The sequence below is a fragment of the Anopheles bellator genome, chromosome 1, assembly GCF_943735745.2.
Source record: "Anopheles bellator chromosome 1, idAnoBellAS_SP24_06.2, whole genome shotgun sequence".
Classification (NCBI taxonomy): Eukaryota; Metazoa; Arthropoda; class Insecta; order Diptera; family Culicidae; genus Anopheles; species Anopheles bellator.
In genome coordinates, this window is record NC_071285.1 from 28,552,906 (window position 1) to 28,567,240 (window position 14,335).

At 44.8% G+C, this 14,335-nt stretch overlaps 2 protein-coding genes across 2 annotated transcripts; both read left to right on the forward strand.

Annotated features, from left to right (window-relative positions):
* The first annotated feature begins 2,246 nt into the window (after positions 1 to 2,246).
* Positions 2,247 to 3,895, forward strand: LOC131210321 (PRADC1-like protein). Its single transcript, XM_058203553.1, has 3 exons — positions 2,247 to 2,807; positions 2,898 to 3,153; positions 3,226 to 3,895. The coding sequence occupies exons 1-3, from the start codon at positions 2,705 to 2,707 to the stop codon at positions 3,518 to 3,520; spliced, it is 654 nt and encodes a 217-aa protein (XP_058059536.1). The 5' UTR covers positions 2,247 to 2,704; the 3' UTR covers positions 3,521 to 3,895.
* LOC131210310 (alpha-L-iduronidase) lies at positions 3,721 to 6,701 on the forward strand. Its single transcript, XM_058203541.1, has 7 exons — positions 3,721 to 4,079; positions 4,483 to 4,676; positions 4,736 to 4,831; positions 4,914 to 5,214; positions 5,314 to 6,132; positions 6,204 to 6,358; positions 6,432 to 6,701. The coding sequence occupies exons 1-7, from the start codon at positions 3,721 to 3,723 to the stop codon at positions 6,521 to 6,523; spliced, it is 2,016 nt and encodes a 671-aa protein (XP_058059524.1). The 3' UTR covers positions 6,524 to 6,701.
* The last annotated feature ends 7,634 nt before the right edge of the window (positions 6,702 to 14,335 follow it).

The window sequence follows — 14,335 nt, forward strand, 5'->3', positions numbered from 1 at the left end:
ATAGAGAACTGAATAGGGACACTAGATGCTATAAGTTAATCCGTTAGCAGCGTCGTAGGTGAGCGGGATGTGTAGAGAGAGAGCGAGCTTTTCGGGCTATTGCGTTTGATGGAGAGGCCAAGAACGACATGCATGCGCGGCAAAAATAAACCTGCGCGCGAGCCACTAATCGATGCACGGGGAAGGAACGCTTCAACACAAAGCGAACTATTGGTCGTATAAAGTCGTTTACCTTTAAAATGTACAGCAGTGAAATTGTATATTAAAATATTGTTGTGCCCGTGTCGATGAGCGCCACCCCGAACCATATCGGTTGATTTCCATTCGATTGGTTGTGGCTGCATTGATTGGGTAGGCTAATTTAATCCTCCTGTTCATCCTCTGCAATGCGCGGCAATTGGTAATCATTTTAAATTTAATATTACAAATATTTCCTTTTTCGTTAATCCGGCGCTATTGGTGCTGCCATTGTTTTCGGAGTGCATGAAAGGAGACAGGCGAATTTCTAAGACCCAAATAACACCATAAACTGATAAGTCGGATCCAGTATTTGAAGCATTGGGAATGGGAGCGGTGACCAGTCCCATTGTCACAATAACCGTTTCGTCGTCATCTACATCGTGTCGTAGACGGTCGGACCTTTTGCCAAAATGCTTCAGTGGTGTTCTTTTGTCTTTATCTATTCGTCAACGCAACGGTGGAATTCGTTCCTTCGGCGCTTAGACTATCGATTTCTTCCAGTACGTATTAAGTGCGTGTGGGTGGCCGCGTCCGATCTAGCGAAAGTGTATGATAACCGGAAATTGGGAGCAAGAAAGCATCCGTAGTCGCGCGCTGCGTTGCGACACTCCCTTGTTTCCTCACGTAGGAGTGCCGAACAAGGAAAGGAGCTGAACATTTATTGTAAAGAATCGTTACACACAAAGCGTATGGTTTTATCAAGTATTTAGGTGAAAGAAACAAAATGCCAATCACTTTAGGTTGTTTAATAGGCTGTAGGACGCGCTCTGCACGTGTAGGAAGCGAATACGTAAATAGTAGAAGAGGTATTTAATCGTGTAATCTTAGCTCCCGGTCGGTTTGTTCTTGTTTGGTTTTACAACTTACCATGTTCCTGATCACCTTTCCGCCTAGGACACCGCCAGACGAGGGCTATCGTTTTCATCACTTGGTTTTTTTTTTTGGGTTTTGGTCCGTTGTGGTGTTCCAAGTGAATGTGCAAGCTAAACCTATGAGATCGAACGATGAAGCGCGCGTGGCCAAATGTTTCGTACTTGAGCTTCCTTGGTCTCTCATTCGATATATGTTGGTGCTTGAGATGGAAAAGAGCGCCATCGTTAGCAAAATCGCCGAATCGTTCGCAATCGTTTTGAAAAAGGGAGCTTAAAAATGCAACAATCATCCGGGACCGTGCATCAAACCTACCTATCCCCCATGCACGGGTCTGGGCGACGGATCAGTGCAGTTCAGAAAAAGAGAGATGGTATTTGTGATTATAATGCCGCAAATGCGAGAATGGGAGGTGAGACGGGAGAAATCTATTAGATAGTTTAAGGTAAAGTAATTCAATAAATAAATGGTCCTGCGTCGTTCGTTCGGTCGAGTGAACTGGAAGTTGTAAAGGATGGAATCGAAATGGAAGAGTATTCCAAGGAGCGAATGGTAAAAGCTGTAACGTAGCGCGTAGATAATGTTGAAGAATTATAATAAAAAATCTTATTTTTACGCAACGTTTGTTTCGCTTCGCTTGACGTTATTTTCTGTATGTAACGTGTAACGTTCGCACATGCAGTTTTGCTCAGGATGGCGGAGGCAGTTGCTCACATCCTTAATTGTTATCTATCTCTATCTTACGTACATCCGGTCTGTACATTCGCTACTTCACCAAAACTCCGGATCCGGATCTGGTCTGTAGTCTTGGAGAAGAACAGAGGAGATTTTTGGACGATGAAATTGTGATGAGGTCATGATGTTTTAACCGCTTCATGGTTATGGTGTCACTGTCCACCAGGACGTTTTTCGGAACAATTTTTAAAGCATAAACCAAGAGAAAGGAAATGTGGCATAAACCATTAGGAAATGTGGGAACATGTACAAATTAAAGAAAAGATATGCATCATGCATCTGTAAGGGTTGTGTTGAAACGGTCGTTTTTGACTGTGTTTTGACACAACCCTGCATAGAATGCAAATGACAGCACGCGTACAACACAAATGATGAAGGTTGGCGTTGTGATTGTGGCTGCAAGTTTTCTGGATGGCTAATTGTTGGGATTATTGTCCTGTACTCCACGGCCTGAATCGTCCTTAGTCAAGATGAAATGCCGGCGGCTGCCTTTTTCGAAACAATACGGCGTTAAATGTATGCGTTAGGCTTGACGTGCGAGTGAACGTTTGGCAAGTTGTTTACGACAAATCATAGCTGATAAGTGAACCTGCAGGACGATGTTTCCACTTACTCCAAGGTGATTTGTGATGTGTCGGCGCAGATAATACGCTTTTCAAGATAAAAAAAGTTGATAGTACGTGTGCGTACGATTATTTGGTGCTTGTGTTGAGCTGCGGTTCTTAGCTGCTGCCATTTTTGCAAACGAAGGCTGTGGAAGTGGCCACTTCTGATTCAAGTAAGCAGTCAATCTTTTCGTTTAGTTCGTCGCTGCCCATTGCAAGTTCATGGTACACCGTTTTCATTGAGGCAACTTAGTATGCTACGGCTTAGAAAACTGGTGCCTAGTGCAATATTAAAGTTGAACATTTATACGATTTGCTGCTGGCTATGCTTACTGGTTCCGTCTTCTTGGAGCAGTGGTAAGTGGCTTGGTTCCTTGGCTGCTCTTGCTGAAGCGAACGGACCGGGTTTTCATTTGCATCGTTTCGTTTTCCCTCCATTCTTTCTAGCGAACAATCTGCATACGTACGATGCCATACGTACACACGACATCATAGCGGGCGACGTGTTTTTCGAGATCCTCGATCCTCCCGAACTCGAGTACACGTACCGGTTGAGGCCAGCGAAAGATTTCGGCGGTAGCTTCGGAACGTCGTACAAGGCGTCGCGAGGAAAGCTGGTTCCCGCCGTACCGGCGGACGCTTGCAGCGCAGAATTTGTGAACGGGGAGGAACTGGTCGGTAACATAGCGCTGGTTGAGCGGGGGTATGTAATTCGTAAAAGCCCAAATTTATGCTATCAATGTTCACCTATTACGCACTTGGTTTAATTTCACAGCGAATGCTCGTTTTTGACAAAGGCCGTCAACGTTGAGGCAGCAGGCGGTGCGGCCGTAATCATTACTGAACTTGATACCGACTCCGATGATTATGATTACTACATCGAGATGGTGCACGACAACACGGACCGGGACACCGATATTCCGGCTGCATTTTTGCTCGGAAAAAATGGACTCATCATACGGAAGACACTGATCAAGCTGAAACAACCGTACGCCGTTGTGAACATCCCGGTGAACCTTACTTTTGTGCAGCCACACGAGATAAATCAACCACCGTGGCTGCAGTGGTAACAAAGGTGGTATTTCGGGGGGAACATTAAATTCACATCTGGGCGAATACGTTATTAACACCAATTTGCGGTAATGAGTGATATTTTCCTGCAACGAGGCAAACTATTTTTGTGAAGTGAGTGCGAACGAATCGGCAAGACGACTTGATTCCAGTGATAATTAGTTGCTCGGGGTTGTTTCCTGGATAAGAGATTTTCTCGATGGCTATCAAGATAAGAAACATCGAACATCTCAAAACCATGACTCTGTTGGAGCTTGCGGCATTCGCCTGGCTGTTTGTTGCTATACTTGCATCGGTTCGTGGGGGAGCCGTCGTCCAGATCGCGCCATTACCATTAATGATTAGCCTTCATCAGTCAACGAACGGCGAACGACTCCACGCCCAGCGGATGGAGCCGTTCTGGGCAAGTACCGGTTTGTGTCCACCGGAGCCACGCAATAACACTGCAACATTTCTTTTGTCGCGAGATTCGCTACTAAACCTGCAACTGATTGGATCGTTGACGGATCGTGCTATCAGCCATGTGCGAATCCATTGGTTGTTGGAGCTGATACGGGTGTAAGTATAATACATTGTTGATTGGTTTGTTCATTGTTTTTACGGTGGATTTATTACTTTTGTTGGAATGCCTCAGTTTGCTCTTTTTTATGAAATTATTAAACAACTGTGACAAATGATGCTTGACATAAGATACGTTTTTATTGTACAGAATAAATTATGGAAACAGTACTAAAACTTTAATCCTCATTTGAAAGAAAGCAAAACGAAAGAGAATTTATATTGAGAAATTATGCAGTTATGGCAAAATATGTTGACAGGAATGTGTGATAAATTCAAGCAATTCAGCACAAATTAGTTTCATGTAGGACTAACAAGTGTTATATTGATTTACAACAAAATGTTCTATAACATCGTAAAAATGAGTAATAAGATTGTTCTTATTCGATGGGCTGTGTTGCAGGTCAACGCGAGGAAAAAACTGGCCCTTCACTTATGATTTTATGGCGCTGGATAAGCTTTTGGATCATCTCCACGATATTGGTCTCTATCCTGGTTTCGAGTTGATGGGCCTGCCGCAGGGTGACCTAGGATTGCATCCGTACGATTCCGTCTTCTGGACGGATCTAGTGCAACAGTTGGTTTTGAGATACACAAGTTCGTGTAATTTTAATTTGAGCTGCGATAGTGTACTGACCATTACAACTTTTTTGTAGCTCGTTATGGTCTGCAGTACGTTATTCGCTGGAGATTCGAATCGTGGAACGAACCGGATTTACGAAGTTACAATATGCTTAATTTCACCGTCTCCGGTAAGTGTGCATTTGAAATTTGACCTCACATTGAAAATTATCGGCCCATTGGCTTTGATGATGTTGTTCTATGATCTTGCAGATTATTTAATGTACATTCAATCGATTCGCGCTGGATTGGACGAAGCTCGGCTGATGCTGGCAACCTCCGCACCCTTTTCACTGAACGGCCCAGCCGGATTGTTCAAGGAACAGAAGCATCACTTGTTATGCTGGGCCGCGCTTGAGCTATGCGCTACACGTAAATGCCCTTTCGACACGATTACCTTCCACCGAAAGGCCAGTGGTCGATGGGCATCGGAGGTGCTGTCCTCATCGCGGCAACTGCTGGATGACTTATTTGCTCGCTATCCAACCGTTCGCGGAATGGCTTTCGCAAACGAGTAAGTTTCAAGGGGCACATGTCCACGTTTCTGTCCTTGAATCGATTTAGTTTTAGCTGGTTAAAATAATTTGTGTGGCCTTTTTCCTGTGTATCGCAGTGAAGCGGATCCCGTTGCAAGTTGGTCAACCCCACGACCTTTCCAAGCGGACGTACGCTACGCGGCAATGTTGGTCTCAATCGTACTCCAGCACTGGTCGGCTATGGCGCGCAATACAACTACGTTTGGGAATTTCCGCTTCTTATCGCACGATAACGCTTTCCTGAGCTACCACCCGTACGAGTTTGAGCAACGAACCCTGTTGGCGCGCTTTCAAATGAATGAAACGCAACCACCGCACGTCCAGTTTATCGTCAAACCAGTATTTTCGGCACTTGGTATGCTGGCCCAGCTAGGATCGTACGCCACTCGGACGCACTTTGGCAACGCAAACGTGTCCTACATTGTTTCGTTCGAAAAGGACCAAAGTTATCTTTCCATTTTGGCATCCCGGTCAAACGATAGTTCGCCCGTAACGTGGAGAAGAAATTCTCAGCTAACTGTGGTCATTCCGTTGACCATGCTCAACAACAGCACAAGCCGCAAAAGCTACATAGTCGAAGCCTTGCAGGACGGGCGGACGGATCCGTTCAAGCTTTGGATCGCGCAGGGCAGACCACCGTATCCATCGGCCGATCAGCTTGCTGCTTTACGCTCGGTTCAACTGCCGGCGGTGTTAAACGGTGGGCCGCAAATTATAGCGCAAAACGTCACCGACGTGCGACTTTCCCTGTTCCTTCGCGCTCCATGGATCCTGGCAGTGCGTATTTGCAGTGATTTGCGACCTCCGCCCGGAGTGGTTCGCCGTGTACGAGTGCAACAGGTATTCAAGAAAGAAGTGATCATATTTTGGAAACCGCCTAAAAAGGGTGACTTAAGGTGGGTATGCTCCGATGCAATGTGTTCGTTCAGTTGCTTGTACCTGTAATTATAATTTACCTCTAATACAGGTGCATCGTGACATATGAAGTGTGGTACAAACCGGCAGTCCGCCAAGCACGGCATAAAAGGTCAAAAATAATCAGTTACGGTTGGAAACCTATAAATGCGCGTCAACATACGCCGTTCGCTTTCCTCCAGCACCGTGCGCAACACTCTACCGGAGGTACGTATGAATCTGTCTTTGTCAAGAGAACAAATTGTGCCGAGAAAATTAAGCTGTACTGTTCATTTCGCAGGATATTACAAAGTGCGTGCCATCGATATGTTCAACCGGACGGGGCAATTTTCTGCTGCGTTTTTCCACGCTGCTAATACAGATGTGTCGTAAAAGCTTAAGGTAGGAGTTAGACGTTAAGCTGATCTAAATTGAATGAGTATCGAAACTGAATGGACATGGGCTACGGACATGGGCTAGATAGAAATGAGTTAGATGACTATAGGCCCAGTTGATCCTTGAAGTTCCTCGTTTCACGAGATGAGGCTGAACACCCACCCTATGACATATAAACGGACACAAGAAGCGCCTAATTTCTGATAATTATCATAATAATAATAATTATAATAATTGGGTTTAGAACTGAAGAACTGAGGTTTATTTTTGTTTAATTTTATTTCATCAACGTTTATTTTGTCAACCTTGGCTTACGACTAAATAACTACCCATTACTAAATAATATCGGCAGCCGGGCCCACCTTACTTGGAAACATGTTTGCACTTGCAGCATGACGGAAATTCCAGAGCCAGTCGCTCAAACCTGTCTCTTCTGCCGTTCCTTGGCACGACGTACACGTCGTAGTAGCTGTAAACCTGCTCGCACTCTAGGGTACTGTTGCTGTCGGTGATGGCATTGCTGCAGGTCACGCCGACATTGTCGCAGTGTTCGAAGGTGACGCTCTGATAGAAGCCAGGCACGTTGACTATGTATTGACCAGTCTTGTGGTGGAGCGTCGGGTATTCGTTAGTGCGGCTGGAACTGCACAGGTACTGATCAGTCGGGCTGTCCAGACGCGTGAGCAGCGTATTTGCAACCAGGTGCTCCTCGAACACGTCGCGGTAGATACCACGCTTCTTCTTCAAGATGGCCTGGATCCTCTCGAACGGGTAGCCGTCGGGATAGGACTGCTTGTCGAAGACCACACCATCGGCAGCGGTTGCGTTACCGCCGGGGGACACTCGCAGAACCTGGATAGGCGGTGCTGCGAAATTATGTTGCTGTGCCACACTGGGACTTCGGGCAGCGGCAGGTGGAACTGGCGTGGTACTCCCGAACATCGGCATCAACGAACCGTTCTCATCCCGGACCACAAACAGGATGTTGCTACCGTCCGTGCTGCCCGTCCGTGTACGTGGTTGTTGGGTCCGAATTCGAGAAGCAGTCCCGCGTGACACCAACTTGTCTGGCATCAGTATCCACGTGTCCTGTCCGTTGACTGGCGATGGCTCACTCGACGCCTCTTGGGACGTTTTCGGTGTTCGAGGTCGTATCAGCGGCCCGAAAGACATTGCACTGGCTGGTGACGACGATCTGTGGATCAAGAAACCGAATAACAACCACACGAGCGCAGCTTGAACTCTTCGATGTGCTGCCATCGTAATCGGTAGCTCTGGTCGTCTAGAAGTAAGGCTTGGCGATCGGCAGAAAAAGCTCCTTGAACGAATAGAACTAAACCGGCACACTCGGCGAAGTTCGGTGGACAAATAAGTTACGATTTTGTTTTCACAACCTTATTTATAATCCTTTTCGTGAAGGGTCACGCACAGGTACAAGAATAGAACTTGAAACCAACTGATAACTCCCAGGTAGTGAGTTTCTCGCTCCCTTGGGATTCGCAATGCATCGATGCGAGTTCGAGGTACAATAAACAAACGCTTATGATCCTCGTGTGCCTGGCTGTAGGTCAGTTTTTCGACCGTACCAATTGTCGAAAGAAGTGGCTTGTGCAACTTCCTCAGGTATCTGTCCAAAGTGCGAACTGAAGTGCAGGTCGACAAAAGCCCTTAGCCTGAAAAAACTTGTTGTATGGACAGAAACCACATGGGAGAAACGCACCACGCTCAACAGTTGCATGGTCGTTGTCTCTACAAACGCGTTAAATATCGTCGAGGAGGGCTCAAGAAAGTTGGATCTTACAGCATTTTAACGACCAACTGAAGTACTCCACTGGAGTCATCTATCTAATCGACAGAGTATCTTCTTTTCGAGGCATTCACATCTAGGAATCGTGTTCGGTAGGTGGCTTCCCGGTGCGTAAGATGTCGATCCCTTTCACGACTCTCCACTTTGGTGGCACAATGACTAGACTGCACCAATTGTTCAGTAGGCTCAACAATTGTGTCCTCGCCACCGTTCTACATATTTGTTAATGTCCTGTGTCGCTCCTCGAGCACAAGGCAATGATTCCAATGTATCGGTAACCATTTGGGTATTTTTTATTTCTATGTCCATAGCCATGTATTTTGATGTGTTTGGCTGTTTGGCAACGGGCTGTTATTGAGAAATAATATCATTTTATCAAACATATACCTAAGTAAATAGCTAATTAGCAAATCTGCTAACGCTGATTAGGAAACGAACGGTTAGGAAAATGTCATAAAAGTGAGTGCTAGGAATACAGAACAGGCTGAAGTTAAAGAATACCCATATGACAATGCGCAATGTTAACAAACTTTTGGAAGCTTGTATGAATAGGGTTACATCAGAAATAACCTAGTAAAGATACATCCTTCTTCTTCGTGTTCGGATAATGTTTGTGGTTTATGTGATTTCTAGCACAGTATTATTTATGTAACAGGTATGGTCCGGTTTTTGGCCCTGAATTAGGTGCAGTGTTGACTAAACGAAATAATTCTGTTACTTAGTGCGTAAGCAAATTGAAGAAGTGTAATCACGTGTGTAATAATAATTGTTATACTTGAAACGATCAAATACGAAATCACTTACATGCTTTCCGAATTTGTTTTATTGTCGAAGTTCTGAATATCATTTAGAGGTATTGAAAAATATGTCACAACTAATGCGCAAAACCCGATGAAGTATTTTTCATAGGCCGCTTGTCACGCAATATCACAGAACGGGGCCATCACAGCAACGCTATGTGGGTAGTACCATCAATTTACATCCAACGTTCATTGTTGGGCATCGATGTTTGTGAACGATAGTGCCGTGGTCACCTGAAACAATACTGCAGCGTGTAGCGTGACTTCCGACATCCTACTTAAGCACGTGCTGAGCCAGTGCCGATGACTCATTGACCGGGTTGCTAATTGATATTTACCGAAATGATATTTACCTTAATGGTTGAGCTGATGTTAAGACAGGCGTTGTTTGCGGCTTTGCGGTTCCTGGTCACCTGATCATAGACAATGCCCGAGTCCGATCTCTGCACTGCGTTGCTACCGTGAAGGAGTGCCTGGCAGGACCTATCAGATATCAAAATACACACTGCGGACTTCGGTGCATATACACTGTTTAGTGGACGCATACTGTACATGTCGGAGACACGCAATGGAGAGACCTCATTCTATGGCATCATTCTATTGACAGTGGACTTTTTAATGGACGTTTAACCGATTGGTGTTTTACTGAAATAAATGAGTAACAAATTTAAATGTAGGATCAGATGTTTTATATATATTTTTAGATTCAATTTGAATTGTTTTTGAGCTGCTAATTAAGCCATGTTTAAAAACCGGGGTACGATCATATCCGAAAGGATCGCAAGATCAGGGAACATCCACTGCACTCTATCCTACATTTCCATGTTATAGGGTCCGACGGGTAGTTTGAATCGATACTGACAGCATCACTAAACCTCCCAGAATGGCATTAAAAATAATAATGTTAAAATGTTTGGGAAGTGATCTTGTTTCAATGAAATCCTGGACTTGTGGCATATCAACCGGCCAGCATATCGTTGAGAATATTCAAACAAAGCATTCGGCAAAACGCAGCAAACTTCTGGCAAAGCATTAAATGTTCCAAAACATACAGCTTGAAAAACTTCGTCCTTGCAGAGCGAAAGAGTTGAGGCTTGTTTCTCATTTCTCTAATTCGATGAATTTTTCTATCTTCTATCTTGATTTGGCCAGTGTGGTCGCACTGACGAAGCTGGTTAGATGTAAATGCGCCCAACTCATATTTTAATCGTCTGAAAGCTAAAAGTTGTTTCAAAGTTTTCCGTGATGATTTTCCGATTTCCGGAATTTTTTTAGACATTTTAGTCCTGAACCAATTTGGTCCTTGAATCAATGAAATATCACTCCAAACAAAACAGCAATTTTTGTTTTCGCTGTCATTTTCCCGAATTTCTCACTTCGCTAACCTGAACCACATTGTTGAACCCCTGGATGGGACAGAGAGTGCATCTGCCGCTGCATTTGCCGGAGTTTCCGAATATTCGGCCCACCAAAAGCGTGTTACATGATGGCGTGTTTGGTCTATAAATCGTGCTTCCTGTTCGTGCGACTATTAGTGCGGTTGCCCGCTTGCCGGTCGAGTTTGATGAGAATCATAAAACTCTTCGGCCAAAGCCCGTGGTTCTGCACTCGCTTTTGCCCGAGCGAACCAGTAATCGATGTGCCCTTTCGCTGCTGCGGTTGTGTGTCGTGCTGCGAGTTAAACTAACCTGAAACAAAAAAAATAGCACAGCTACGAGCGCACCATTCGGTTTGCACTTTATTGGGTTAGAACTTTGCCACGAGGCAGCGTAATGTATAAACTACTGACCACCGCCAACGCAAGTGGCGGAGTTTTGGGTTAGTTTCGTGTTTGTGTGGGGCAAAATGGCGCACTTCACTTACTCCCGATGGGTGCAGGAAACTAGGTGCCACGGTTGGTACCCAATATATATGTGGGTTGTAATAATTTACCGGAACCGTAGCGCTGGTGCTGACGTTGATGCAACGCACGCCGTACGAGCTCGTCCTTGATATCGTTCGCTGGTGGGGACATGCACCTAGTAACTTGCCGTGGCCATGCGATGGACCTTAATTTGGACCGAAATTTGGTGGACATAATTTATGTTAAAATTTGATATCAATTACTTTAACAAAATTTAGTACTTTTCATGCATTTTAGTTAGGGGTCTGTCGTCCGCAGAACGACCCTGCTTAAAGTAAAGAAGTTGCATTCTAATCACGAAAAGAAAAAAAAAATCAACTCAGCTAAAAGCTTTCCATCAAAAGGTCTGACCGGAGCACATTCTGTTCCCCGTTTTTCCGGTTTTTGAGTCCGCAAAAAGTTAGTTTACCCTCCAACTTTGTGGTAAGATCAAGGGAACATTTTGTCTCACAGATCCCGGTGGGAGTGCCGCTTCGAAGTGTGTGTTTGTCTTCAACGAGTTCTATGCTGGCGAGGCGTACAAGCTACGTGTTACTACGGAAGACACATCCTGATTCGGTTAGATTAGTTTGCTCGTCAACCGTGGCGCAGGTCGCGAAAGAAATAAATTGTTTGGAGCATAATCACGTTCATCGGCGGTGAGTTCGGCGACGGTTCGGGATCGTTGGACAAACTCGTTTGCGGAACTGTTGTTTTTTCCTGCCCGGCTCGAGGTCCCATTGGCGACAAGATTTGAGCGAGTTTTGGACCACTGCAACCGTGAGGTGCTTGTTTTATTTTCATCCTGTGGACAAAACAGGCGTTTAGATTGTGTTCCCTTAGATTTTACCTGCGTTCGCTTCGTTTCGGATGATCTTACGGCCGTAGATGTTTTTGTTGGCTTCGATTTCGTCTCCACCAGCCTTGCTGGGGGCTTCGGCCGCGGGGACGCTGCCGAGGTGGCCGGTTTCGGTGCTTCCGGTTGCGAAAGTTATTTTGTTTTTTTAGTTTTAGAGTTTCCTAACGTGGCTGAAGAACATATTTAAATTAGGTTAGTTTCTGAAGTTTGTCACCACCCGGCATCGCCACGTTCCGTGCCGGTAGGATTTTCATCCGGAAAATTTATACCACTTCTGGAGGTTTTTTTTTTTCGCTGGCCCCAGAGATTGCGGCGGAATCTTGTTCCAAAACCACTAAGGCGCAGGCCAGGCCTTTATTCGCGCCACTTTTCAACTTTTTCGTCCTCTGGTCGGGGAAAGATTTGAACGATGAAACATAAATTGGATGGTGGATAACTTTGTTTTTTTTTGCGGGACCAAGGTCCTCTCCCACAGGACACGGCCAGGTGTTTCCTAAATCTGTCCGAAGCGGGTATTACACAACCTTTAGTTTATTTTAATATTTTTAGTGTTAATTTTCAGCGTCAAATTCATTTTAATTATTTGCGATATGAGAGTGAAAGGAGGGATTAAACTGAACTGAAGTAATAATAAAATGATTTAAAATATGTACAGCAATTTACTCTTTCACTGGCAGAAATTTGGGTTCAAGCTAAATAACAATTGCGACACTAGACATTAATGAAAACTTTAATAAAACACCCTAAAAAACATCACAGTTTCTTCAGAACATGTTTCTAAACTAAATCTTGAACTTACTCCGCTGGTAACGATAAGGTAGAAATCCACGCAATTAGTAAAATGAACCAACTATTCTAATGTTACTACCATGCAAACAATATCTAAACGTCCTTGATATAGTGTAAAAAGTTAGGGTTAGACAAGCTTTTATAAATAAATAGGTTTAGTAAAAAATTTGTTAAAAGTTTGACCGCAGGTATCTGTAAAAAGCTGTTCCTGCTTTAACGTCTGCAGACGCACTGCACTCACCTTAAAGCGATTTTCCAATTTAGAAGAAACTCCTTCCTTTAAAGCTCTTTTCTTAAAGAAACATTGTATAATTTGTATAATTTTAATAGTGTAACGAACAAGCGTGAGCCATTATCATCACCATACTTTATGCTATATTGTAGGATATTATAACGAGATGATAACGTAGGAATTGCTTACTGATCTTTTTGCATGTTACATTTCAGGGTGATCACTCAAGGGAGTGAAATCTTTTAATTGTTAGAAAACATTGTTGTTTTGTTACTCGATTAACTACTTTAACTGCTGTTTCAAGACTAATACTTTACTCTAAGACTTTTCTCTAATGACAAGATTTCCCATGCCTATGACCATGCCTTCAGATAGGTCACTGGAGAGCATCAACATAAACGGTCGTGCAAACACGGAAACCTGGAGCTATGAACCCACTTCCTAATTGCCAAAGAATACAGTCGAAGTGAATTCCTTGCGGTTTATTTAGTGTCCCCCCGGGAGACCCGGGGCCCTGTGGCACGGCTAAGCAGTTTTTGTTTCGTCACCATAGGCAGCACCTGTGATTCATGGCATTATAATTCACGGCTCCTTATGGTTACCGTCTGGCAAAATTACCTTAGCCTGTCCGATGGCCACTTTACAACTTGCCGTCGTTTGTCTCGGCACCATCTAGCCATCTCTTGGCATACTTCTTCACACCGCACAAGAGGTTGCCGGAAACTTTGTCTTTCTGCCTGAAGACTCTCCTCCAGCAGTGGCCACCGGGGCTTGATGAAGACGTATGAGTGTGTAGCGCAATCCTGTGCAGAATGTCAGATGTTTGCCCACTGGAGGCGCTCCCTCGAGAGGGCTCGTGTACAAGGTGTGCAGTGTGGTTCCACAGCATGTTCGGCTATTTATCATTGCTGGTGTGCTGATCGGACCCGGAGGGTCTCTTGTGGTTGGTTTTAAAATTTATGCTCGCTGGTTTCTGGTGGTCTGAGAAAGAGGGTCTTCCGATTGCCGCCAACATTCTACGGTGGCACCGGAAGTGCATGAAATTGAAAATAGAAAATTAATTAGCTTCCACGGGCGAGATGATGGAGTGTCATAAATTATCGTGTCCCAAAAGTCAAAACATCTGCGGTCGGGCTGCTTACCGTGCGTGAATCGAACGAAGCTCATGCATTTGACGTGCGCTGCTTACAGAGTTCTTATCCTCTGTTCCGCTCTGGTACCTGTGCGCTACGCCAGACAGTCCATCCTGTCCGCCGCAGTCTTGGAATCCATTTTTTATTCCGCCCGGTGCCGTCTGTCGGGCGCGGGTTCATAAATCAACCCTCGGGTTCACGGGTAGATAAACGGCATAAAAGAGTAACCGTGTTGGGTTATTTGGCGAAAACGAGCTCCTTGAGGTGCGGTGCTCGATCGCCGTGTGCCTTATCATAATTATGCTGG